The following is a 27,726-nucleotide window of genomic DNA, read 5'->3' on the forward strand; positions in this document are numbered from 1 at the left end:
AGACATACCGGTAATTTTGTCTATTTCTCCAGCACATCGCGCACAAAAGCAAGGGAACGATGGGAGCACCAGAACTCTGCTCACATCATGTCGCCCATACCACAAGCTGCAAGTAGTAAGTCTGTGATAAGCGGAATACCGCTACGCTTTCCACTCACGGGACGGAAGGACAATCCCGACCGCTTTTATATAGAAGGATATTTTATCAGGAACAACAGTTTACTGATATTTTCCTAGTTCTACAACTATAAAACAATGTGTCACATTTACTGGCTAGGGATCTGCACTAGTAATCGGAAGGTTGCCAGTTCGAATCCTGTAAATGCCAAAAGGGACTCTGCTTTGTTGGGCCCTTGAGCAAGACCCTTAACCTGCAATTGCTGAGCACTTTGAGTAGTGAGAAAAGCGTTATATAAATGCAAAGAATTATTACATTAATCTCTTGTAGATTGGTAAGAAGGGGTTTAGCTAAATCTGTGAAGCTTAGTCCAGAAGATTGGATACATAATGCGAACACCACTATACAACTTACAACAGTCATGAATAATTACTCAAGTGCAGGACAGATGAGAATTATAGATGTTCAGGGTAGAGGAGTATTAAAACTTTGCCATTGTTCTTTTTATAAAAAGCAGACAAAATATCCCTAATTTGCTGATTCTGTCAAGCACTGAAAATTCTTTTTAGATGACTGAGCAGATTGAATTGTTTAAATTCAAGTTTCAGTAAGATATAAGTAGGCTAAGATAGCCTTTTCCCTCCATTCTTTAAGCAATTTTGCTTTTGGTGTATTGATGATTGTGAATTGATACTCAGCTCTTAGTCATCCCAGAACTATTTTTGATCACAACTATGGTTAAACAAGCAAGCTGATGCTCTCACCCCAATAAGTTCATATAAAGATTGTGTCATATTCCTCCAGGGACTTGTAGTTTGTATACTCAGAGGTTAGACAAGAGCAAGAGAGTGCACCTGTCTTAGATGCAGCTCTTCATTTGTTTTCATCCTTAACTAACAGCCTCAACTACATCCCATGACAAAACACTAATTGCATTTTGTGATGATGAGGAGATGGAAATAGTTTGGTCATTTTTTTAAATGTGTTTGTGTGCTGCACTTCACAAAGTGTTTCTTCCCCTGATGAGATCTGGGTGGAATCTATACTCATTCTTCCTAGTTATTCTAAATATTTTATTTTGGCTTTACAAAGATTGTGTGTAAAGTTTTACACTCAGTTTTAAATGATGATTCTTAAAGTATATATCATTTAAATGAATAACCAATTTAAAACGGGCACTCAGGTTAATTATCCCTCCAATTTTTGGACTGGTACATTAAAGGAGCAAGATGTTTTCCTTTTGTCTTTTTTTATTTTGTTGTATCAAATATTTTTTTGAAGGGTAAACCACACACAATGCTGACTGGAGAATGTAAGAAAAATGGCAGACTTATTTAAAGCCCCTGTCATTGTCATTGATTTCCTGACAGAATTTGTGAAATATTGGCCATTTTTTGGAAAATTAAGAGTAATCATGCAGAAGGCTTTCCTTTTAATTAGGGAGTGTGTTCAGACAAAGTAATTTATTATCACATTATTGTGTGTGCTGTTTTTAAATTTAAGTGGGCCTCATCATAAGCTTACATACCCTTGTTTGTTGGGGATGATAATATACACTCAGTTTGACACACACACAGGTTCAGATTAAGGGTAATTAATGGAGAATGTCCACACCTGCAACTTCATTCATTGTAATCAGTGTATGTGTATAAATAGTCAATTTAAATTAATGCAGAGCCTCACTGACTTTGCTGGATACCGAGCCATAGGGAAAGCATAAAAACTGTCAAAGGACCTGTGAGAAAAGGTTGTTGAATTATAATTAGGAAAAGGATATAAAAAGATATCCAGAGATCTTAAAATGCCTGTCAGTAGTGTTCAAACTATGATAAATAAAAGTGAAAATTAGGAGTTCTTTTGTTATCAAGCCATGGTCAGGTAGATCAACCAAGATTTCAGCCTACTCTGCCAGGATCATTTGTACAGTAGAGAGGCCAAGATAAACCCACAACCCACTTCAGTTGAAATTCAGGCTTCTCTGCAAATAAGAGGTGTTGCTGTTTCAAGATGCAGAATAAGGAAGTATTTGCAAAAAAATTGGCTGCATGCTCAAATTGCAAGGAAAACTCTTTTACTGTGACAAAACAGCCCACTTACAACATGCCAAACAGCATCTTGGCAAGCCACAAAACCTCTTGAACAAAGTCATTTTAAGTGATGAGAACAAAACTTATCTTTATGGTCACTAACATAAGCGATATGTTTGCAGAGGACGCAACACGTCCCATAAGAAAAAGTACACCGTCCCTACTGTGAATCGTGGAGGTGGATATCTGATGTTCTGGGGGTGTATGAGCTACTGTAGCACCAGGCAACATAGTGAAATTTGATGGCAAGATAAATGCAGCATGTTACTGGAAAATTCATCACTCTGGAAGCTGCGCATGGGACGCACTTGGATCTTCCAACATGACAATGATCCAAAACATAAGGCCAAGTCGACCCTTCAGTAGCTACAACAGGAAAAAAGTGAAGGTGCTAGAGTGGCCATCATAGTCTCCTGAATATCATTGAGCCACTTTGGGGAGATCTGAAACGTACGTTTAATGCAAGACCAACCAAGAATTTATGGGACCTGGAGGCTTTTTGCCAAGAATGGGTAACTCTACTGACTGAGAAAATCGAGGGCCTCATCCACAACTGTTACAAAAGACTGCATACATTCATTGATGCTAAAGGGGGCAATAAACAGTTTTAAGAACTAAGGATATGCAAACCTTTTAACAGGGACCATCTCATTATTTTCCTTATTGCTATGTTTTGTTTAATGGTTGTGTTATTCTGTGGTACCATTATAGTTTAATTTTGATTCCATTAAAAGTAAATGAAGTGTATATTTCCTGATTAGTCATCTTTTCTTTAAAGTATGGTACACATCTTCTACATTCTGCCAGGGTATGTAAAGTTATGGGTGCAACTGTATCTGAAAATATACAAAAATAGAAAATACAAATCATTTTCCAGAGCCGTCAGAGCTTAATACAACATCATACTCCTATTAGGAATGTCAGGATACCACAATTTTTCTTTTTGATACCAATAGAAGTGAAATTTCACAATACTTTTTCAAGACCATGGCAAAATCCAGAAATCCATTTAAATGTTTTTTATTAATAGTACCTCCATTACTCAGGCAAACAATATTGTGCTTTTTTCTGTGATTGAATATAGGAGATAAGGCACAAGGTGAAGAGAGAGGTGGTGAAGGCTAAAGAAAAGGCGTATGACGAGTTGTATGAGAAGTTAGACTCTAAGGAGGGAGAAAAGGACCTGTATCGATTGGCTAGACTGAGGGACTGAGCTGGGAAAGATTTGCAGCAGGTTATGGGGATAAAGGATAAAGATGGAAACGTACTCACAAGCGAGGAGAGTGTGTCGAGCAGATGAAAAGAGTACTTCGTTTGACACATCGTTAATTTTTAAAAGGGAACCCGTTAACAACCAGTGCTGTTCACTAACAACATTTTTCTACGGGAAAGACTGTTAATACCGGTTAAATATAATTTAATCGGTTAAATGATTCACAATAAACACATCATGTACAATTAGAACTGCCTACATAAAAGAATTACCATACAGCGAAATGTTTACTCGCCTATCATTATGTTGAGAACTATGTGGTCTCGACTATCTGTGGTTTCATCAACTACAACATATATTTTCTTGCCACGAATCTTGTGAATAACGGTGTCCATATGTTGTTCAAAGACATCTGGCAAATGAGTTTGACAAACACTGCTTTCATTTTCTGGCAGCACACCTCCTTGTTTACAATGCTTAATAAAGAAAGGACGTGTCTTTGTCATTTTTTCTAGCAGTATGCCTGACCACATGGCCACAAACTGGTGTCTTGCATCTGACGATTTTGTTGTTTCCTCTATTGTTACCTGAAGGGGAACACTTTTTGATCTTATGTTTTAGATTGGACATGGTCTTTGCAAGTATCTTTTCATGTTCAGTCTATGGTGTGCTGGCAAAACTTGCAGAAAAGTTGTCCAGATTTCTAAACGTCACCAGGATATTGGTGTGCCCTCAATTTTGCTTTTAACTTCATGTTTCTTAGTTTTTTTGATGTAGTTGGGGTATCTGGTACTGCTTGCTTCGACATTACTTGTTCGATTTTTATTAATAAAATGAAATTCTGTAGGCTAATTGTTCAGTGACCTAAAATACTAAAATAAATTCTTTTAAAATGCATACTTTTTTAAATAATAAAATATGTGCAGAAAATATTCATAATACAATGCTTTTTTATAATTACCAGCTGTATGCAATGTTTAATTTCTACTGTAATGTACTTATCTAAAACCAATCCTAATTTTAAAAAAGTACTTTTTCATTATTTGTCTAACAACAAAAATATATATTCACACACATTGATTTAATTAATTCATATTAGCAGTTAAACATTTCTTAAATGAAATATACACACACTTAGTAGGTTTTAATTTTTAATCAATAATATAAATAAAAAAATAATAAAAAAGAAACTGCAAAAACATAAATGAAATACACAAAAAAAATACATAATAATACACATTGGTGGCACTGTGGCACAGTAGTAGTGCTGCTGCCTCGCAGTAAAGAGACCAGGGTTTGTGTCCCGGGTCCTCCCTATGTGGAGTTTGCTTGTTCTCTTCCAACAGTCCAAAGTCATCCACCTGAAGCTAAGCATGTTCAGGCAATTGGTTGCAAGAACATCTAGGAAAAGCTTGGGTTGTTGCTGGAAGAGGTGTTGGTGAGGCCAGCAGGGGGCGCTTACCTTGTGGTATGAATGTGTATCCCAATGCCCCAGTGCAGTTACAGGAACACTGTGCTATAAAAATGGTGCCATCCTTCAGATGAGATGTAAAATCGAGGTCCTGACTCTCTGTGGTCAGAAAAGATCCCTAGGCATCCTTCGTAACGAGTAGGGTGTATCCTAATGTCCAAGCTAAAATGCCCCCCTAATCATCCCCATCACTATTCTTCACCACCTAACAGCTATTGTGTGGTGAACGTACTGGTGCAAAAATAGTTGCCGTTGCATCATCCAGGTGGGTGGTACATATTAGCGATAGTTAAAGTGTCTCCCCACACACTGTGTGATATATATATATATATATATATATATATATATATATATATATATATATATATATATATATATATATATATATATATATATATATATATATATTTACTACATTTATATAGTATTTTTATTCCCAGTGTACCAACTAGGCATTCATAATTCTTAATATATAATTATAAATATGGCAGACTACCATTTTAATTACGCAGTACTCATTTTTTGACAAAACGTGTACTGTATTACACATATAAACAAATAATTAACAAAGTACAAACCTTTAAAAGAGCTGCGACTCTTTTATCAAGAAGATACAAGGCTAACATGCTTAACAAGTTTACTAGTGAAATATATTCTGTTGTTAATCTAACAAGCCTATTGTTTACTATGCAGCAATTTTAAATCCCTTAACTTTTTCTAATTGAAAATGTAAGCTGCTGTACATAATACAAGCTATCTTACCAAACAAACTTATACAAGCAGGGTTCATTTTAATTGAAAGTCGAAAAAAGGTCTGAATTCATTAAAGTAGCTTTTTTCGCATTTGTAAAGTCTAATATTCTAATAGTCTACCTTGCTGCATTCTGTTTACAGGAAGTTAAAAAAAAAAAAGAGACGAGTGCTAGCTCAATTATCATAATATCTTGTGCAGTGGAGCACTACAACTAAATTACCATAAAGTTTAGGAAAGCAGATGCTGAAAAAATTGTTTTTGTGATTGCCCAATTTACCAATCACCGATCGTATATTTTCTAGTGAGTATCAGCCAATTTAGATTGTTGGCCGATTGATTGGAACATCACTAAAACACCAAGGTTAATGCTTGAGATGAAGGAGCAGAATGCATGGAAGATATGGATGCATGGCTGTGCAGCTTGTGTGTGAAAGGTGTCGTGTCAGGAAGGCAAAAAGAAAATCTAAAGGATCTCTGGCAGCTGTTATTTCAATATAAGAGCTATCAAAATCCAGCTGAACCCTATAAAATGGAAGCATCAGTACCAAAGTCTTGTTTACAGTCTAGTACTGACGATTAGATTCACAAGTCTTAAACTAGTCTTAAACTACTCAGACTATTGGGCACAAAAACGCTGTCCCTCAACACTGTCATTCAGCTGTCCTGTATTCCTTTAAAAAGTGCTTTCCCAGGGCTCCTCCCCAACCCTGCTTCCCATTCCTCATAGTTATCCTTGCAGCAATACGTTTGTAGCGCAGGAGACCTATAAATCCATGCAACAACATTATCATGAGTGCTTTATGCTTTGCAGAGGCATCATGAGTGTTTTAAAAAAGCAAAATAATAATAATGTGGCAAAGCCTTGTGTCAGTGTGTATGTGGTTGTTAAGGATTTAGGCTCCTTTTTGTGGGTGCTTTTATGTCTTGCTGTCCTGACAAGGATCAGGAGGAATATGCCCCCGTTAGTAAGGTTGCAACAGGGTGAGAATAGTGAGCAAAGCAAAATAGCAAGAAAGAGGGAGGCAGGTCAAATGCACACTTGTATTATTTTTGAGGTGTCAAAAGGGCAGTGGCAGGATATCGTACGGATACAGCAACATTTTAATAAAAGTGGCCATAATATTGTTAATTACACCTTATTGTTTTAGGCATGATATGGAGGAGACTTATTGTGGGACTTGTTGCGTTAACACTGACAAGAATCTTAAACAGGTGGTAAACCAGCTGAGGGTAAGGAAGGCTCTGGGGATCTGAGGTATCCAGGGTGAACTTCTGGTGGTAAGACTGTCCTCCTGGCATTGCAAACAGTCTTTGCTTCCATTTGGGAGACTGGCATCATCCCAGCTGACTGGAAAATGGAATTTCTCATCCTTATCTGGAAAGGGAAGGGTGATCAAATAGATTGCGGCAACTACAGGGGGATAACACTGCTCTTGATGCCAGGTAAGGTCCTTGCTAGGATCATCCTGAATAAGATCCATGATCACTTGCTTACCTACCAGCAACTGGAGCAGTCTGGTTTTATGCCTAATAAGTCTACTATCGACCGCATCCTGGCACTGAGGGTTCTCATTGAGTGAAAATGAGAAAGAATATCAGCAGAGTTTCTTTTCTGCCTTTGTTGGTTTTCATAAAGTGTTCGACTCAATTAATTGAGCTGTCCTGTGGGACATCCTGAGACTTGCGGGATCCCCTCTCTAGGTTGTTGGTTATCATGGCTGGCCTGTACACTGGTACTGTTAGTGCTATGTAGAGTGGAGGCAAAACCTTTGCGTTTTACCCAGTTGATTCTGGAATTTGTCAGGGGTGTGTTTTTGCTCCTACTCTGTTGAATGTTCGCATGGACTGGATGTTGGGCAAGGGCGTGGGGTCCAGCGGCTATGGAGCATCTGTTGGTGAAGAAAGATTCATTGATCTTGACTTTGCTGATGATGCTGTGATCTTTACGGCGTCAATGGAGCCTCTGATCGGGCTCTCGAGAGACTGAGTGGGGAGTCTGAGTGTCTGGGCTTGAACGTGTCCTGGACAAAAACCAAGATCCAGGCCTTTAATAACCTTTTAGGCACACCCGATGGCAGTGTGTCTGTCTGTGGAGAGAATGTCAACCTTCTCGTGAGGTTTACTTACAGCGGCATTCATGTCTCTGGTGACTCCACCTTTGAAGTCAATAGATGGAGTAGGAGAGCATGGGGGGGTCATTAGGTCGCTGGAAAGGGGTGTGTGGCGCTACTGATATTTATGCAAAAGGACGAAGGTCCAAGTCTTTACAGTCCCGGTGCTTCCTTTCTAGCTATATGGTTTGGAGAATGGACGCTATCCAGTGACCTGTGACGAAAACTGGACTCCTTTGGTACAGTGTCTCTTCATAGAATCATTACGTACCGCTGCTTTGACTTTGTGTTCAATGAACGGTTGCTCACGGAGTCCCGAATGAGGCAAATTACCTGCATTGTTAAGGAGCATCAGTTATGGCACTTACACCATGTGGTGTTATTTCCTGAGGGTGATCCAGCTCGCAGGATCCTCAATGTTCAGGACCCGAGTGGCTAGACCAGGCCAAGGGGATGCCTACGTAACACCTGGCTGCAGCAGATAGATGGTAATTTTCAGACGGTGGGACTGGACTGCATGTCTGCCTAGGGTTTGCCAACCAGGATCCCAAAATGTTTCGTCATGTGGTGGATACGGCAACACGCTGTACCAGTGCATGCTCCCCAACCTAACCTGACCTGACAAGCTAAATTTCTTGTTTAACTGAAAAGTGCTATACATTATTTAAACACACTGCAACAGAAAAACTACATCAAAAGACTAAGGGCTAGAGACATTTTTTTTTATATTTTCATGTTTGAAATGTTTGCATTTTTAAAATTCCATACTTCATCTTCCATCATTGATTAAAATGTCTTGTTTAATGCTCGTTTAATCCCCTTTTTTGTGATTTTTTTTTTCCCCCCCAAGGTGCAACAGCAAATGAAGATCAGCTTGAGTCATCTAAAGAGGTCAGTAGTTAATCTTTGTATGTGCACACAAACATACTTTTACCTTATTGAACTCTCTGCGTAAGTGCAAAGTTTGCCCAAAAGTCAGCCTGACCAAATGTCTGAAATACCATGGTCTGAAACCAGTATGCTTTTTGCAGTACTGTAATACATGGGGGTAGACTTCATCTACCACTATATAATTGGCTTGCACTTAGGTGTGTGATCTTTACTTTCTACTGAGAGTACAGTTTTTATTAACTAATTAACGTTAATTTCGCTGTGATAGATAGTATTAATCAAAAGTGCGTGTACACTCTGTGATCACAGTGAGTGTAATTTTTTTTTGGATATGGAGACTACAGAATTGAAATATCATTTGTGAAGCCTTGTGCAGGCATTGGTATATCAAATCTTTTTGTTGCTGTAAGACTACATGAATAATTAGTATAATTTACTGAAGTTAACACCAAAAATGTTTTAGAGAGGTCCTTAAATTGGTAATGAAGGAGTAAAGAGAAAAGAACAACAATGGTATTGAGAGAAATAGTTTGGAGAGGTGGCATTATAGTTTCTGGCCCCAGAGGGAAAATTTGCATTTGAGGAGATTGCATGGTCCAATATTGGAAAACAATACCCTTATCAGCCTCAGAATATGAACATTTCCAAAACATACCCAGAATTGAGGCCGTCCTTGGCCATGGAAGTCGTTACTGGTACTGTTTTAATGCAGTTTGTAAGGGAGCCAGAAAATTACACTTCATTTCTTAGTTGTTGAGTTAACTAAGTTTGAACAGCTATATTGCTGAGACAACGTGAACAGTGGTAGTCCAAGTACTAATACAGAAGTGCTCAAGCACCAGAGCATTATTGAGCACTAGTGAGTACGGTAGCTGCATTATATTTCAAGGATACCAGTAAGCAATTTTAATAATGTCCAAAAATATAAAATAAGACCCTGATTTTCTTCTTTTTGTCAAACTTAAATAATATCATTGGTGTCTAATAAGAAATTACTTTTTTGAAATCCTATTCATAGTCAAATAATATCTAACTGGAGTCATATTTGTCTGTAAGATAAAAAAAGTAAGTATTTTTGCCATTTTATGTGAGACCAAGGAAATAATCTACATGCCCCACCAACTCACTTTGCTTTGACATAATCTGAACTGCATGATCATCAGAAGGAAAGCCATGCATAGTGCGGAGTGATAGCATGGTGCACCACAGAGGCGAGCAATTGTGTGGCACACCAGGGAGGATGAGGTAAGATGGTGATGGAGATGGTAGTTATCCATTATTTGTTTCAGAACCATTTTGGCATTGGTACTGGGATCCGAAAGCTGTTATTGATACTGAAGTCAAAATTTTAGTATTGATCCTACACTATTATGTACTTTAATTATCTATATATATATATAAAATTCTTTTCGCGTTTGAAACGGAAATTACGTATGACCACACGCCATTTTTATATCGTCTTTACGAATTATTTGTGTGAGAGTTATTTTACTGATATTGAAAAGAAGTAAATACAAACACGCCGATCTTTCCCATAGAAGTATGCCTCGTGTCGCCCTCTCCTCTGGACTCCAGCGCTGTGCCTTCCGCCGCCAGGCGCCTTCTGACAGAGAAGTTTTATTTATTCGTCCACGTGACTGTCATGGAAACTGCCACATTATAACTTTTTTTTTTAACTGCCAGCACTTGATAGTAAAAGAGATGAGGAAAATGGCTTTCCGTCTTTCTACTTTTTAACTGCGCCGAGCTGTAAACAATGTGAAGATGACACCGCCTTCAGCGGCGAGAGGTTGTGAGAACAAAGTGGACGCTTGGAGGTGCGGAATATCGGGCTGCTCCGCCGAGTCAAGAGCTTCGCATTTTCGGATGGTGTCCTCTCTTCTTGCACTGTTTGTTTGTGGCACTTCAAGTGCCCCGTCGGCTCCTGGGAGAGTAGAAATCTTTGCGAATGAGTGTGATCGGCGCCATCAAAGCAAAACTCTCTTTGTAAATTGCGCTGCATGACTACTTACTCACCCTTAAGGTGAGTTCAGGTCACTAAAACCCTGCATAATTCAAGGTTGCTTTTGTGATGAATTCTTTTAAGAACATGGAGGGTTTGCAGCTAAGAAGATGTACTGACCTCTTCATGTTAAGTTTTGGACTTAGGAATTTTTTGGACCTTCTGCCCGTTAAGCACGGAAGGGCAGCGTCCACATTTTTCAGAATAATTTTTCTCTTAAATCACAGGCACATAGTGCAACAATGTCAGGCAGAAATTTGCAGGATCGCATAGAAAAGCGGTCAGGTAGCGCCTTTCACAAGGAATCTGCTACCTAGAGATGAACCAAATAAATTTAAGCTGCTGTTAGTGCTACTTACCTGTTGTGTTATAGCGCCTTTAAAATGTATTTTACCCGAAAGCACTCCAGTACTGCTCAATGTTTCTTTACTTCTTAAATGTTAATGTTTTACTATTTAATAATTTATATACTACATTTTACTTTTTTCCCTTGCACTCGGTGAGCGAAGCCACTGGGTAATCAGCTAGTATACTATAATTGTCACTTTTTACTTCTATTTTGAGTTCACATTGACTTGAAAGGCTTTACTTGGTAGTTCTCTAATCTCTGTTTTACATTGTATGCAGCTTGTTTTAATATATGTATGTATGCATATGTGTATAGTTGGCTAAAATAAGTGAACAATTAAAGAATGTGGTTTTAGCTTAAATATCAACAGAAATATCAATTTCCTTTTTTGACATTTTAGGAGGACCAGGATGGCAGTCGTGTTGGGAAAAGAAAAAGAGTGAAACTAAGTGGCAGTACCAAAGGTATTTGCTTTTATCACTGTTTTGCTTTTATCATTTAATATAAAGTATAATGCAAGAGTTTAATATAACCCTTATTTAAGTTTGTGGGAAAAAACTTTCTTTTTTTTCTTTTTTTCAGATCTAACCATTATGGGTGTGCTAAAACATAAATGCTTTTTAGAAGAATTATTGTTTTGGACAATAAAATATGAATTTCCACAAAAGATGGTTACTTTTCTACTTAACATGTTGCCGGATCAGGAATATAAGGTTTGAGGATTGTGTTTAGAAATCCAGATCTCCTTATTGATATATTCTGCCTGTTTTCTGTGAGATATATATATATATATATAATATATATGTGTGTGTATATATACGAGGTGTGGCAGAAAAGTAATGAGACTGATTTTTTATTTACCAAAGTTTTTATTTTTTTCAAACATCAATGTTATCCCCTTCAAGGTAGTTCCCTTGGGCAGCTACACACCGATGGGGACGTTGTTCCCACAATTAGTAGCAGCGCTGGATGTCTTCAACCTGTATGGTCTTCAGCATGTCCGTTACACTCTTTTGGATGTTTTCTAAAGTCCCGAAATGACGTCCTTTGAGGACATTTTTCAGTTTAGGAAAAAGGAAAAAGTCACACGGACTGAGGTCAGGTGAATAAGGTTGCTGGGGAACCACAGGAATGCCTTTTGAGGTCAAAAATTCTGTTATGGAGAGGGCAGTTTTTCGGCACCATTTTGGCACAGACCTTTCGCATATGCAAATGTTCAGTCAAAATTTGATGAACGGTAAATCTGTTCGAATTTAATTGTTCACTTAACATTCTTAATGTTAAACGACGGTCTGATCTCACAAGTGTTCACACGTTCGATGTTTTCATTGGTTTTCGAAGTTGAAGTCCTCCCTGAACGGTGTTCATCTTCAACGTCTTCAACACCTTCCAAAAATGATTTGTGCCAGCGAAAAACTTGAGCTCGGGATAAAGAATGTTCCCCATAGGCCTGTTTTAACTTTTCAAGCGTCACACTTGCCGTTTAATGGCACAACGTTGCTCCAAATTCCGCTGTTCCATTTTGCGTGACGCACAACCAAAAACACAACTTCGCTAATAGCAGTCACAAAAACTCACGTAGTTAACGCAAGGAGTTTCAACTCGCACTGAGCTATGGGAGGGTACTGGTACACGTGCTCTATTAAGGACAACAGCACAGCGTTGCCAGATTGCTTGCAGTGTTGCCAGTCTCATTACTTTTCTGCCACACCTCGTGTGTATATATATATATATATGTATGTATGTATATATATATATATATATATATATATATATATATATATATATATATATGTGTATATATATATATATATATATATATATATATATATATATATATATATATATATATATATATATATATATGTATATATGTATATATATATATATGTGTGTATATATATATATATATGTGTGTATATATATATATATATATATATATGTGTGTATATATATATATATATATATATATATATATGTATATATAGTATGTATATATATATATATGTATATATAGTATGTATATATAGTATGTATGTGTATGCATATATATGTGTTATTAACTATTAGAAACTGTTTTTATAGTACTGGTCTGTCTGAAACAGTACACAGAGAGCAAATTTACATCTTCAAACTACTGTATAGGATTTCCTGCTACTTTAAGTAGCCCTTAGTGATTATTTATGTATTAATAAAATTGGCTGGAAGCATAACCAGTATTTAAAATAAGAAAATTGCCCATTACGAGAGGGGGAAAAAATGATCACAAGCCTGCATAATTTAGCATGGATAATGGGAGGGGTGGGGGATCGGGGTTGGGGGTGGGGTTGAGCCTGGAGTCTGGAGCCTATTATAGCTAGCTAGTAGCATAGTGCACAGGGCTGGAACCAATAATTCATTTGCACACACACTCAAGGGGTCAGTTTAGATTTTTTAGTTATCCTAACACTCACTGCTTTGGGATGTGGAGGAATACTAGAGTACCACTGTAGGAAAAACAGTACCACTCTGAAGGGAAATAAATGTTAGGAAGCTCATCATTACATACCCAACCAATGGTGGGAAAAAATGCGATAAAGAGGATAAAATATTTGTAATTCAGTATAACACTTTGCAAAACATGCTGTTATTACGCTGAAATGTTTGATGTCTTTATCCATTTTTTTTCTGTTTATGGCAGAGTGACAGAGTAGCTTCCCACAGCACTAAGGGCCTAGGGTTTATTTCTGTCCTCTGTGGAGTTTTCCCCATCTCCCTGTGTGGAATTGGGTGTTCTGTCTCATCTTGGGCTTCCTGCCTCATTCCAAAGATCTGTATGTTATTGTAATTCATAATTCTAATTGATGAGTATATATGTACTTGCATGGGTGAGTATGATCTTTGATAGGCTGGTATTCCTTGTACTGCAAGTTTGTATTTTGCATGTTGATGCTGAGGTAAATACTGCTACAGGCCTTCTTAAATATAAATTATTTTAAGCACTCATATTTAAGTAAAATAGTCAGTGTTCAGTTTTGCCGCTTTCCTGAGGAGAGAAGCTATCTAGTAAAAATGTAACTGAGTGTAAATATAACCCATAAGACTTGTGTCTGGGGATCAGGTAGTAATATAAACATGACTTGCTCGGTTTAAGAAGTATTTGATTAATTAGAATTTCAGATAATGTAAACATGCCTAGTAAGTGTAAGCATATTACGCGTAAATAGATGTGTTTTTGGCAAGTAGTAAACCGGCCATTGGTGTTTTTCAATAACGTTAACTCAGTGCTTTTACACTGACCATATTGTAGCTGTACTCTAGTCAAACAAGTGTATTCAACTGGAGATGTGAGTTATTGTTCTTTGTACACTGACACACAATTTTAGAAATCACTTTGGCATAATGGCATAAATACAGTGCCTTGTTGAGATTCTCAAGTCAATTTTATTTTTTCTATGTGCTGAATTAATATGGACTTAAGATAAAAAGCTGAACATGAAGCAAAACTATTAAATATCTTCCTGCATAATTATGCACTTTAATATTTTAAAAACAGTTGATATTAGTGGTAGTACTACTGTTATGTTCCAGTAAGTATAAAGAACATGTATATTTATGTTTGTTGAAAAGCATTTGTTCTAATACTTGTTTAAAGCAGTTTGAATTAATTCTCCATGAAATTCTATAAAAATTAAAGGGAATCCTTTAGGAAACATTCACAAAAGCAAGTATATTTAAGGTTTGAAATATTTCCTTGTTTCACAGAGGTGCAGTGTTAGGTGCTTCACGGTTTTAAAAGTCTGAATTATATTCTAACCCTTTCTCTGTCAGTATATAGTTTAGTATCTGCCTGCATGGGCTTTCACTGGGTACTCTGTGGCTTCTTCCCATATTACAAAGACATGCATGTTGCAGTTTATTGGTTTTGCTTGCATTCTGTGCCGCAGCAGTAGGCTGCAGCTCTGCATAACCTTACAGTAGATGGATGGGTGAGAACATGAACTGCTGTTACTGTTGACTACTGTTATACTAGCAATGTATTTTTTTTTTGTTTAAAGACGCATTCAAAAAGTATTACTAAACTTTGCTACTAAATATGAAGTGTTTAAGTAGCAAATCAACAAATATATCTAAAGAAGTAGCCTGAGAAAAAAAATCAGTAAAACCTGTTTGCAAAATGTAATAACTTAGCACAGTACTTTTTAATTCCCTCATGTGGGTTCACTGTTTGGAATCGGCCAGATAAATTAAGGTTAAGTAGGAGGTAATGAATACTTTCTTTGTTTTTTCCACAGATTGCTTTCACCAAGACCTTTGTTCAACATTATGCATTCATTATGAAAACTTTAATGAAAAGCCATGAATCGGACACCATGTCTAATAGAATTGTACATATTAGTGTACAGTTATTTAGTAATGAAGAGCTAGCACGTCATGTAACAGAGGAATGTCGTCTTCTAGAAATAATGGTGACTGTCCTCCTTTACATGATGGAAGGTTGCCTTATTAAAAGTGACATTCAAGGTAAGCCTTATATGTTTTTTTTAAGAAGCATAATATTATATAAGATAGTATTATATTGTAAAAGTCATAACCTGAATATTGTGAGGTAGACATTTTAGTGTTGTTTGAAGAATATATTTTCTACCAAATGCATTATGGAAATATACTTTTTACTAGACAAGCATTAATATACTTAATATATTGCACATCCAGGCTTTCTCTGACCACCAAAGAGCTTACAGAGAAGCACTAACTACTGCCAAGAACACCCATTATGGCAGAATAATAGGAAGTGGCCATGATAACCCAAGGGTTTTGTTTTCTGTAGTTAATAAACTACTCCAACCCGCATCTGGCCCAACTACCTCTTCTACTGAAGTCTGTGATAAATTCCTCCACTTTTTCTATAACAAAATTAAAGATCTAAATAATTCAACTAACATAAATACATCATCTGTTTATATCTTCCCTGTTTTCCCACTCCATCCAGCTCCTTCTCTAAGTTCTCACCAGTCACATCTGCTTTTGTTAATGACCTGCTTTGTAAGATGAGGCCGACTACTTGTGTACTGGACCCCATCCCCACCACACTACTTAAATCCTGCCTTCATGCCATAATCCCGACCATTACAACAATAATAAACTCATCCCTTGACACTGGCTTTGTGCCGCTTATTTTTAAAATCGCTTCTGTAACCCCCAATGTTAAAAAGTCTGGTCTTGATGCTGACAATCTTAACAATTTTTGGCCTATTTCCCACTTACCTTTTCTGTCAAAAGTTCTTGAGCATGTTGTAGCTTCCCAACTCACCAACTGCTTAACTTCTAATAATTTGATGGAACCCTTTCAGTCTGGTTTCAGGGCGCAGCACAGCTGTGAAACTGCTCTTCTTCGGGTAACCAATGATTTGTTTATGGCAGCAGACTCTGGACAAACCAGCATATTAATTCTGTTAGACCTCAGTGCAGCATTTGACACTGTCAGACATGACATTCTACTGTCCAGAATGGAGAACATGCTGGGTATCTCTGGCACTGCCCTCCAGTGGTTCAAGTCCTATCTGACTGATAGGCAAGAGTTTGTTAGTCTTGGCAACAGCAGATCCAGCTCGGTGCAGTCACACAAGGAGTTCCTCAGGGCTCTGTCCTCGGTCCTCTGTTTTTCTGTATTTATATGCTTCCCCTTTGCCATATTATTCGTAGCTTTGGATTGGGTTATCATTTTTATGCAGACAGTACTCAACTCTATTTCAGTGTTACACTCACAACTTGCCTCATTGAGATTAAAACCTGGATGGAGCAGAACTCTTTAAATTTAACTTGCAACAAAACTGAACTCCTGCAAATTGGGACTAAAGTGCAACTTAATAAACTGAGCTCCTTCTCAGTCCATTTTGGCAGTGATCTCATCAGACCTGCCTCTACTGCAAAGAATCTTGGTGTCATTTTTGATTTCTCCCTTTCTTATACCGCCCACATAAATCACATTAAGAAACTTTGTTACTTTCACCTCCGTAACATATCCCGTGTTCGCTCCTTCCTCTCCTTTTCTAACGCTGAGAAACTTGTCCATGCTTTTATCACATCCGGCATTGATTATTTTAATTCCCTACTGGCAGGTGCCCCTTCTAATCTTATATCACAGCTCCAGCTTATTCAAAACTCAGCTGCAAGAGTCCTTACTTGAACCAGCAACAGGGAGGACATCACACCCATCCTGCTTCGCATCACTGGCTCCCTGTGTCTTACAGAATTGAATGTAAAATTTTACTAATAACTTACAAAGCCTTAAACGACCTTGCCCCAAACTACATCAGTGACCTTCTCCATCACTATTAGCCTGTCCGCCCACTAAGGTCCTCTGATTCTGGCAATCTTGTTGTACCCCACACTAATCTACACTCCATGGGTGACAGGGCCTTCAGCTGTATAGCCAGACTCTGGAATGACCTACCGAAATTAGTTAGATCAGCTGACTCCATGAATTCTTTTAAAAAACAACTCAAAACTTATCTGCTCAGGACGGCTTTTAGCTCTACTTGACTTTATTCCCCTTCTCTCAGTTTACCTCTCTGTCAAGATGCTCATGTAACCTGTGTGTGTGTGTGTTAGACCATCAATTATGTTGTCTGTTAGGCTTTTCTCTGAGTTTACTATCTTACTCTTCTTTATTTGTCTGGTTTAGTACAATGCTATATACTGTATACCCTGCCGTTCTTTCTTAAACTCTGTGAAGTGCCTTGAGCATGGGAAAGGAGCTATATAAATAAAATGTATTATTGTGAGAAATGTGTAACAGAAGTAGAGTATCCCATTCACAAATAAGAGAAAATGCTAATGTTGTTACTGGTTTGAAGCATTTGATTGCCAACAAATTATTTTTTGTTTTTTGTTAGATGAAGACAATAACCATCATGTTGTGGTAAACTGTGGAGAAGCACTTCTTAAAAATAACACTTACTGGCCTTTAGTTAGTGATTTTATTAATATATTGTCACACCAAAGTGTAGCAAAGAAATTCTTGGAGAATCATTCATTGTTGATGTCATGGATGGGTTTTGTTTCTTCTTTTCAAGGTAAATGCTTTACCAACACATTTTTAATGATTATTTACTAGTAGTGGTGATAATAATGATTACAGTGTTCCAAAATGGTTAAAAGGAATCTTTAATTCCTTGTATTAGGTATGAATCTGAATAAGCGTGAACTAAATGAGCATGTTGAGTTTGAGTCGCAGACATACTATGCAGCATTTGCAGCTGAATTGGAAGCATGTGCTCAACCAATGTGGGGACTCTTAACACATTGTAAAGTTAAGGTAGGAATATTTACTTGCTGTTTAGCAATAGTTAATGTTTAAGTTCCTTATTAATATAAATGGAAATGGTATAATTTTTACTTTTGCAATAGGTAATATTATGCAGAAATGACTTTTAATGGATTTGTGCTGTTCATATTTGTTCTAGGAAACACAAGAGTACACAAAAACTATGCTTCGATTCTGCTTAGAGGCACTACAGATGTGGTTTGATGCCATCAGCTTTGTAGATGAGGTACCATTTTGAAATTTATAGGCATAATATAGTAGCTAGAGAGCTGATCTGAAAACTGTAAGGATTCATACTAAGTTGGGCTTACTTGGCTGGTTACCCTGTGATTGTAATGCATCCTTGTTTTTGAAATAATTTTTGTTTTATGTTTTCGTGATAATTATTTGCAAAGTGTGGTGTGATTCTTTTCAATACACAGTATCAATAGACAGTGTTTAGTATTAAAAATGAATCATTGTATTAGCAAAAAAACACTGATAAAAGGTTTTAATTAGTATTTTAAAATAATGGATATTTAGAGTAAAGTAAAATCTTTTGCTGCAGATAATCTATGCTTTCATGACTAGGTGATTAAGAGGGAGGTTAAACTTTTTTTATGGTTTTTTTTTTTAACTGGTTTATGGTTAATTTATTAACCTACTTAACTTTTTTCAGCCCACAGCTAACCAGGTTACCTTCCATTTGCCTCTTCATCGGTACTATGCTATGTTTCTGAGCAAGGTAATGCTTTGACATTCAATAATATTCATACAAAAGTGTACTGCATAAAATTATATTCAAGGTTATTTGATTTCTGTTTATGACTAAGAATATGTTTTTTTTCTTTAAAAAGGCAGTAAAGTGCCAGGGCCTTGATTTGGACAGTCTCTTGCCAGATCAAGAGGTGCTAATGAAGATTATGGTTCATCCTCTTCAAATTCAGGTATTTCATTTGGTTAAATGAGTATCTTTGATCCATATTAACTAAACATGTTAAATTTTTGCAGCTTGGTACCCCTGTAGTATAATTTATGGACTTAATAGTATTTGACTTTAAAGAAGACTTCCAAAAATGTATTCCTCTTTATTCAGCCAGCATAAAGCAGTGTATGTGAATTCAGATTAAAAGATTTTGGCATTTCATAGGCAACACATAAGTATTTGTTACAAGTTTTTAATTCATTAGTTTGGAATCAAAGACTACTGCACTTCCTGATTCTTGGTAGGCCAGAATGTTGGTAGGTAGTGCTCCAATTGTTTTAGGTTGTTGTTTGGTATAAAGTAGACCGGTAGGAATCTGTACACATTCTAATTTGTACTGCAAATGTTGTAAATGTATTGGTTTACAGTATATTATTTTCATACTACTTCAGGCCTATTGCTAAGGGGCAGTGTTGCTGAGCTGAAACAGCTCTGCCATTACCTGGATAAAGCTGAGAATGAAAGCTTTTGTTTTTAAAAATTTTGGCACAACTGTCACTGTAGTATCAAATTTAACAAATATTAAGAACTAAAATGAAGGCCAACTTTTTCAGTAATCATGTATGCTGTTTATAGGATATATCAGACTGGCTTATATTACCATTACATAATCAAATATATCTTTTCAATATCTATGTTGTATTATTATAGTTTAGTCTACATTTGCCAGAGTATTTTTTTTTCTTTTCACAGAAAAATGCACCGACCAATAAAGAACACGTAGACTCAACACAGACATTAACTTGGAGAAAGATTCAATTCTGGGATAATGAAACCACTGCACCATCAACCACAGAATACTTTATCCCCACCTTAGGTTTGAACAACATACACAAAAACAAGAACTAGGACAAACTTATGATTATCACTATTGAGTTAAAATTTCAGTGTCGCATAAGACTAACCTGCACACCAAGGAGAAGCAGTCTTGTATGAGATCATGCCTTTAATTTTCTCATCTTATTTGTAAAACAAGTATTGTATTAAAATCATGGTTTTGTCCAAGTTCTTGTTTATGTGTATACTGTTCAAACAAAATAAAATATTCTGCTATTCGTGGTGGTGGTGTTCCAATTGAATCTTGAATATTGCTCCTGGTTTCTGTCTGTGTTGCGTCTGCATGTTCCTCATGTGTTTGTGTGGATTTCCTGTGGCTACTGCTTTTTTCACTGTTACATCACAAATACGTACAAATTGGGCAATAAGGTAATTACAATTTGGTCCAGTAGTATTCACCATAATTCTGATAAAAGAATTCATTCTCTGATTGTAATAAATACGTCTACAGAATGTCCATCCAAGCATTCGTCTAGCTGGCATTTACTGTACAGATTTGCGAAGGAAACTTTCCTTGCATTCACAATTACGTATACAAGACTTTAGGATGCGGGAGGAAAATACAGTCTGAAAGTGCTGGCAAAAGTAAAGCTGATCGAAATGAACGATGCACCAGCAATGAAATTAGCTGCTTGAAATGTTAATACTAAAACAAAATTTCAATGCTTCAAAACACAAGGCACATTTGTGACATGACTGCTTTAACAGAAATGCATGATTGCAGATGCAAGCACAGTGGCGTTGCTAGCTTGCTGAAGGCCCCTGTGCAGCGCCCTCAGGTGGGCCCCTCCTGTCTAGCTTAACTGTTGGGCCGGCTGGGCAGTGGCATCCGGGAACGTGTCACTATCAGATCAAATGCCGGTGACAAACAAACCACCTCTCTAATTGGAATTTATAATAACTTTTTTAATTGCTTTATTACAGCTGCTGTAAGTTAGCAAAAATAAAATGCATTTTGGGAATGAAATGTGAGAGGTGTGGGTAGTAGTAGTAGTGGTAGTAGTAGTACGTAAATATATGTGAGATGTGGACCTGCTTACTTTTCCAAGACAACTTTGTGAAAGAATATGATTAAAATCTGTGCTATAAAATGAAGCAATTTCAATTTGTAACAAAGTAAAACAACACCACCGGCTGATAGGATACTACTACACAATTGACCTGTTTTTACACAAGTTCTGAGAAAATGGACATCATAAAGTGTTCACGCTCACAAATCCTCACAGTAATGACACTAATGCACATAAGTCATACTAAGGTACACAATAAAACAGATTACAAATATGTTAGACTGGTAAAGCTTACAAAAATGGAACTGACTGACAAGTCACAAATCCTCTTACTTAGAATATCACTAGTACCTTAAATACTTGCTTGTGTGCGTGCTGTCTGTTGCGTAAAAGTCTCAACAATGTTTGACACGTCAGATTGTCGGACGTGGTCATTTTTGATTGAGAGTACAACCAAGCCACTAAGTTTGTCTTGCTACGTGGTGCTCCTGAGGTAATTTTTGATGAGTTTAACTTGAAGAATGATTGTTCACATGAAGATGATTGTTCACATGAAGCAGCAGTCACTAGTATGGTCAACAGTAACATGTACGCCGTGCAAACGTCACTGAAACTAGATGACATTGCACAGCGATCTGTCAGCAAAAGTTTAGCTACTTCAAAAACAGTTGATTTGGTTGACAGGATGGATTGAAAACATGCACGAATTGGCAACAATTGAGTGGAAAATGCCACTGAAACTTACGGTATTATAGCGTTCGACGAGAAAATCGTCAGCAGCATACAATTTGTCATCAGCTGATGGTAACGAGACATAGAACATTGAAGCCACTGTATCGATTATTATTATTATTTTTTAAAGTTATATGGCCCCCAAGCTCGTAGGCCCTTGTGCTTTGCACAATCTGCACAATCCATTGCTACGCCATAGTGCAGGCAGTTTGGTGTAGTGGTTAAGTCTTTGGATATCAGACCCTGAGGCTGTGTGTTCAAATCCTGCTACTAGCACTGTGTGACCATGAGCAAGTCACTTGACTGGCCTGTGCTCCAATTGGAATACCAAAAGAAATATAATCAGTTTTTTCATAACTGTTTCAAGTTGCCTTGGATAAACACATCAGGCAAATATATAAATGTAAATAGGAATATGCAGGCACTAAATTCAAATTATTGTTAGTTTTTGAAGGCAAACTAATCTTTGTGATTATTACCCATAAGTAAAAGCACACTTGCCATATGTTTTGAATGGTACATTCACCAGTGTAATGCTGCTACACAGTTACTGTATAACTTGAGTACAGGTAACGACAGCCCAGGTAATTTTTTTAATTCTGGATTAATTCACAGGTTAAGCCATAACAGTGTATGATCACTTATGTAAAAAAAGCTTTAGAACCACAAAGCAAATTCTAAAGTAGTGGATTAATGAAGAACTAAAATGTTTGTTTTCATATATAAAGTTTTGAAGCTGGGACAAATGTAAAGAAGGAGAGTCAGATTTGGAAAATTAAAGCAGTGTTTGACATTGGATATTTGAATCAATTTGACTCATCCATTAAGTATTACTCTTTACTATGTTTTTTTAACCTGCTAATGATACAAATATTAATCTTACAGTAGCAAGCGTTATAAACAGTGATTATTTGACAAGCTGTATTTTAAAGGTATGTTGTTACAAAAACACCTTTTAAAGAGTTTGTTTAAATGTAACGATCATTTATTATATTAGAATTAATTAATTTGGCAATACTTGTTGAATAGTATTTGAATTATTATTTTTGGTATTGATTTAGGGCGGCACGGTGGCGCAGTGGTAGCGCTGCTGCCTCGCAGTTAGGAGACCCGGGTTCGCTTCCGGGTCCTCCCTGCGTGGAGTTTGCATGTTCTCCCGTGTCTGCGTGGGTTTCCTCCGGGCGCTCGGTTTCCTCCCACAATCCAAAGACATGCAGGTTAGGTGGATTGGCGATTCTAAATTGGCCCTAGTGTGTGCTTGGTGGGTTGGCACCCTGCCCGGGATTGGTTCCTGCCTTGTGCCCTGTGTTGGCTGGGATTGGCTCCAGCAGACCCCCGTGACCCTGTAGTCGGATTCAGTGGGTTAGAAAATGGATGGATGGATGGTATTGATTTAAAGCAGTATTTTTCAGTTACTTGCTAGACAAATTCAGAATAAATTTAAATTATGCACATACTAACATAAATCAGGTAGTTCTTGATGATATAATTCTTTATAAATCCTATGCTGAAATACCCCATGATTATAAAATACCCTTCATTTGTTGTTACACTGGGGGGAATCCCCATCTTTGCCATATATTAAAGTTCAAGTCCTGCATTTTATTTTGATAATTACTAATGTCAGTATAAGTTTAGGGCAGCATGGTGGCACAGTGGTAGCGCTGCTGTCTCACAGTAAGGAGACCTGGGTTTGCTTCCTGGGTCCTCCCTGCATGGAGTTTGCATGTTCTCCCTGTGTCTGCGTGGGTTTCCTCCAGGTACTCCGGTTTCCTCCCACAATCCAAAGACATGCAGGTTAGGTGGATTGGCGATTCTAAATTGGCCCTAGTGTGTGCTTGGTGTGTGGGTGTGTTTGTGTGTGTCCTGTGGTGGGTTGGCACCCTGCCCGGGATTGGTTCCTGCCTTGTGCCCTGTGTTGGCTGGGATTGGCTCCAGCAGACCCCCGTGACCCTGTAGTCGGATTCAGTGGGTTAGAAAATGGATGGATGGATGGTATTGATTTAAAGCAGTATTTTTCAGTTACTTGCTAGACAAATTCAGAATAAATTTAAATTATGCACATACTAACATAAATCAGGTAGTTCTTGATGATATAATTCTTTATAAATCCTATGCTGAAATACCCCATGATTATAAAATACCCTTCATTTGTTGTTACACTGGGGGGAATCCCCATCTTTGCCATATATTAAAGTTCAAGTCCTGCATTTTATTTTGATAATTACTAATGTCAGTATAAGTTTAGGGCAGCATGGTGGCACAGTGGTAGCGCTGCTGTCTCACAGTAAGGAGACCTGGGTTTGCTTCCTGGGTCCTCCCTGCATGGAGTTTGCATGTTCTCCCTGTGTCTGCATGGGTTTCCTCCAGGTACTCCGGTTTACTCCCACAGTCCAAAGACATGCAGGTTAGGTGCATTGTCCCTAGTATGTGCTTAGGGTGTGTGTGCCCTGCAGTGGACTGGTGCCCTGCCCGGGGTTTGTTTCCTGCCTTGCACCCTGTGTTGGCTGGGATTGGCTCCAGCAGACCCCGTGACCCTGTAGTTAGGATATAGCGGGTTGGATAATGTATGGATGGAACATAAGTTTATTTAAATGATAGCTGGTTAACTACTTGATGGATATGCCAGTATTGGAAGCTGCTGTTACTGTATGTATGTATGTATGTATGTATGTATGTATGTATGTATGTATAAGATAAGATAAGATATTATTTATATTAATATATATATATATTTCTTCTACTATTACGGAAAAAAGGCACAATTTTGTTCACTGTGACACAATTGTGTTCACTCAAATAACTGATATACATTGGCAAAAAGCCATGGAGTAGGATTTCTGTTTTGGCCATGGTTTCAAAAAGTTATCAAGTTTTGCAAAATTTCACTAGTATTGGTGTCAAATGCAAGAAATTTGGTATTGTGATATCCCTAATTCACCTACTGAGTTTGAGTCTTATATCTAATTTTGTTGCTTTACATATAAAAGAGTGTTGTGAGAATTAATTCATTATTAGATGATAGTTGAAATGGTGTTTAATGTTTGATTTACTCATCTCTATTTTTTATTTATATTTTTATTTTTAAGGCAAGCCTCTCAGAGATCCATAGCAACATGTGGGTCAGAAATGGCTTGCAGATTAAAGGTCAAGCTATGACTTATGTCCAGTCACATTTTTGCAACTCGATGATTGATCCTGATATTTATTTGCTTCAGGTAACTCTGATTCAATAGCTTTTACAACTGTATTTATTTGGTACTGGTGACTTAATATGTTTTTGTATGGATCCTTAGGTGTGTGCATCAAGGCTTGATCCTGATTACTTCATTTCCTCTGTCTTTGAGAGGTAAAGTAACTTTCAATTTTACATTTATACATTTAAAGCTCTCTATATCTTGTAAAAAAAAGGTCTACTAGTTCACCTGAATATACAAAGACATTTCCTTTATGTATTAAAATAACAATGAAGGGCACACAGTGGGAAAAGATGTGCACAGATTGAAACAATAAACACTTTGGGCCTACCATCCCTGGTGTGTAGCATCCTAACTACTAGTTAAAGGCAAGTTGCTGTTTTACTCCATGAATATTCTGTTTTGTCCCTTTTAATTTATTGAAATATTTAGAACCTTCTCTTCACACGGGGGTGATCTTATTGTTTGAATCTGCTCCAAATTTTAATATTTCCCCCCAAGCATCCCTTTAAAATATTAGGACCATTAAACTGCATTTCGTTTCCAGGCCCCTAGTGTTTTTGTGACCAACATGTGCACTTTATTTAACAGTATAGACACCTTGGTCTATTCCTGTGATGGCTGCAGTTCTGCAGTATCCAACAGGGTCCTTATATACTGCTTTTGTAATCTGTGTAAATGATGTTTTATTGTGGGCCCTTAATTTTTATTTAGTTGGGCAAATCTTACTTTCCTTGGTTGATGCATATCAATCTGGAATGTGCCTGTTGGCAACTGTTGCTTGTGCAGGTTATCTACTTTTGATCTTACTTTTTGGGTCACTGTTTTTTAGTCTCTTGGTCACTAACTTTCTGGTTGGTTTTCTTTTCTCCTCCCCCACCATTCCTAAAGCCCTGTAATCAGTGCTCTGACCATGCCCTTGGAGTTGGTTACCCCATGATAATTTCTAATTTTATTTCATATATTATTTTCATTTTTGATTCTAGATGCTTCTCCCTTGCCATTTCATCCTTTATGTAAATTGGTTATATGCAAGATGAAGTTTCCAGCAAAAACGAGTGCACTTTGCAAAATCAGATTCAGCTGTGAAAGATAAAGGATTCCTTGAATGGCAATGTTTATTAGATTTAGGTGTGTTTTAATGTCAAAATAAGTTTGCAGTTTTGTACCAATCAAGAAAAAGTAACGTGTTGCTGATATGATGAATTCCTATTCTGATGTTTTCTTGACATTTTGTGTTGTTCGCAGATTCAAAGTAGTAGACTTGCTAACAATGGCATCACAGCATCAGAACTCACTACTTGATACAGAACATGAAAGGCCTATGCTGGAAGGAGCACTTACATTTCTTGTAATACTGCTAAGCTTACGTATACATTTAGGTATGTGTTTTTGATTTTTCACGGTGAACCTCCCAATATTGTATTGTGTTCAGAAATGTTTTATTTGACTTCTGTGTTTAATAATTGATAAACAAGTTAGAAATGTGTCTTTTTACTGGTATTTCTCTGCATTTTCATATATTGAAAATCCACAATCCATTGTGATATAGTTGTCCCTGATTGTTTCAAAAGTACTCTTTTGACCATGCCTCCTGTGAAATAGGAATATTCTTGTTTCTTTTAATTAAGCATTACTTTTACATTTGTTTGCCATCCTAATTGTGCCACACTAGAAGTAGATGGTAAATATCCTCACAGTTGTCAAGTGGTGTGCCTTTTTTACCAGCTTTGACACCCACAACATATTGTATGAATATATATGTTGGCACTTTTAATACTATTTAAATGTTCTTTCTTGTTCAGTTGAAGCTTTATGAAACTGAATTATTATAAGTACACTTGGACCAGTTGAGAAAAGTAGTCTAAAAAACTGTGCATTAATAGTAATCTCAGAGTGCCTAGCAAGTGCTTTCTTTAATTTTCTTTATTTTAAGTTGGAACAATGAGGTTCACAGATACTCTTTTTAAATCACTGTTTCAAGTGAAATGTAAAATATGGGGAGCTTAAACTGGTTTGCAGTTTAATGGAAGATCTTTTAAACTTATTGCATGCTATTTAAATTTTTTTTTATATTAGTAAATAAAACAGAAACAGTTTTGAAACTCAAACAGCACTTTATCCATGGATTTTTCTTAGTTTGTTGTTGAATGCAACCAACAAAAAGATCCCAGGAGTCAAAGCACTCCTAATATGGTAGCTATCCTTAACTGTGCTAGTATATTAAAGACAATAACATTCAAATCTTGGAGTAGGTGCTCTTGTGTGTTAAATATTGTGTAAAATAAATTTAAATTTTTAAATCACATTTCTATTTTTGGAAACAAAGCATGAATTTTATAGTTTATGCTTGATTCATTAGTTTTTTTTTTTAATTGTAATCTCTTCATGCTTAGTCTCCAGTATTTCACTGGGTCAGTTCAGTTTTTTGTTAAAATAATATTTCTTTGAATAAATTGAAAACTCTTTAGGTTTTTAGGTTTGATGATCTAAAATTAAAAAAAATTTAATACACCCTTAAGTTTATTTTAATTGGAGAGTTTTTGTTTAATGATTCATAGTCCATAGATTTTATTTTCAATGTTACTTTAACTTTATGATTATTTTAGAAGTTTAATTTTGTTGTTGAAATAATAAATAACTCTAGGCCAAATGTTTCAATGATAAGTGCATAAACGTCT

At 36.8% G+C, this 27,726-nt stretch overlaps 1 protein-coding gene across 6 annotated transcripts in view; it reads left to right on the top strand.

The window, feature by feature from the left end:
- Positions 1-27,726, top strand: part of ubr3 (ubiquitin protein ligase E3 component n-recognin 3) — a 268,225-nt gene that overhangs the window by 37,228 nt on the left and 203,271 nt on the right. For all 6 annotated transcript variants that reach the window (XM_039757590.1, XM_039757589.1, XM_039757591.1 and 3 more), the window contains exons 5-16: positions 8,605-8,645; positions 11,397-11,460; positions 11,579-11,709; positions 15,271-15,499; positions 17,875-18,054; positions 18,163-18,296; positions 18,445-18,531; positions 18,964-19,029; positions 19,142-19,231; positions 24,938-25,066; positions 25,145-25,197; positions 26,294-26,427. In XM_039757590.1, the coding sequence (XP_039613524.1) occupies positions 8,605-8,645; positions 11,397-11,460; positions 11,579-11,709; positions 15,271-15,499; positions 17,875-18,054; positions 18,163-18,296; positions 18,445-18,531; positions 18,964-19,029; positions 19,142-19,231; positions 24,938-25,066; positions 25,145-25,197; positions 26,294-26,427 (1,338 nt within the window). The remainder of the gene's footprint in view (positions 1-8,604; positions 8,646-11,396; positions 11,461-11,578; positions 11,710-15,270; positions 15,500-17,874; positions 18,055-18,162; positions 18,297-18,444; positions 18,532-18,963; positions 19,030-19,141; positions 19,232-24,937; positions 25,067-25,144; positions 25,198-26,293; positions 26,428-27,726) is intronic.

The sequence above is a fragment of the Polypterus senegalus genome, chromosome 6 (assembly GCF_016835505.1).
Source record: "Polypterus senegalus isolate Bchr_013 chromosome 6, ASM1683550v1, whole genome shotgun sequence".
Classification (NCBI taxonomy): domain Eukaryota; kingdom Metazoa; phylum Chordata; class Cladistia; order Polypteriformes; family Polypteridae; genus Polypterus; species Polypterus senegalus.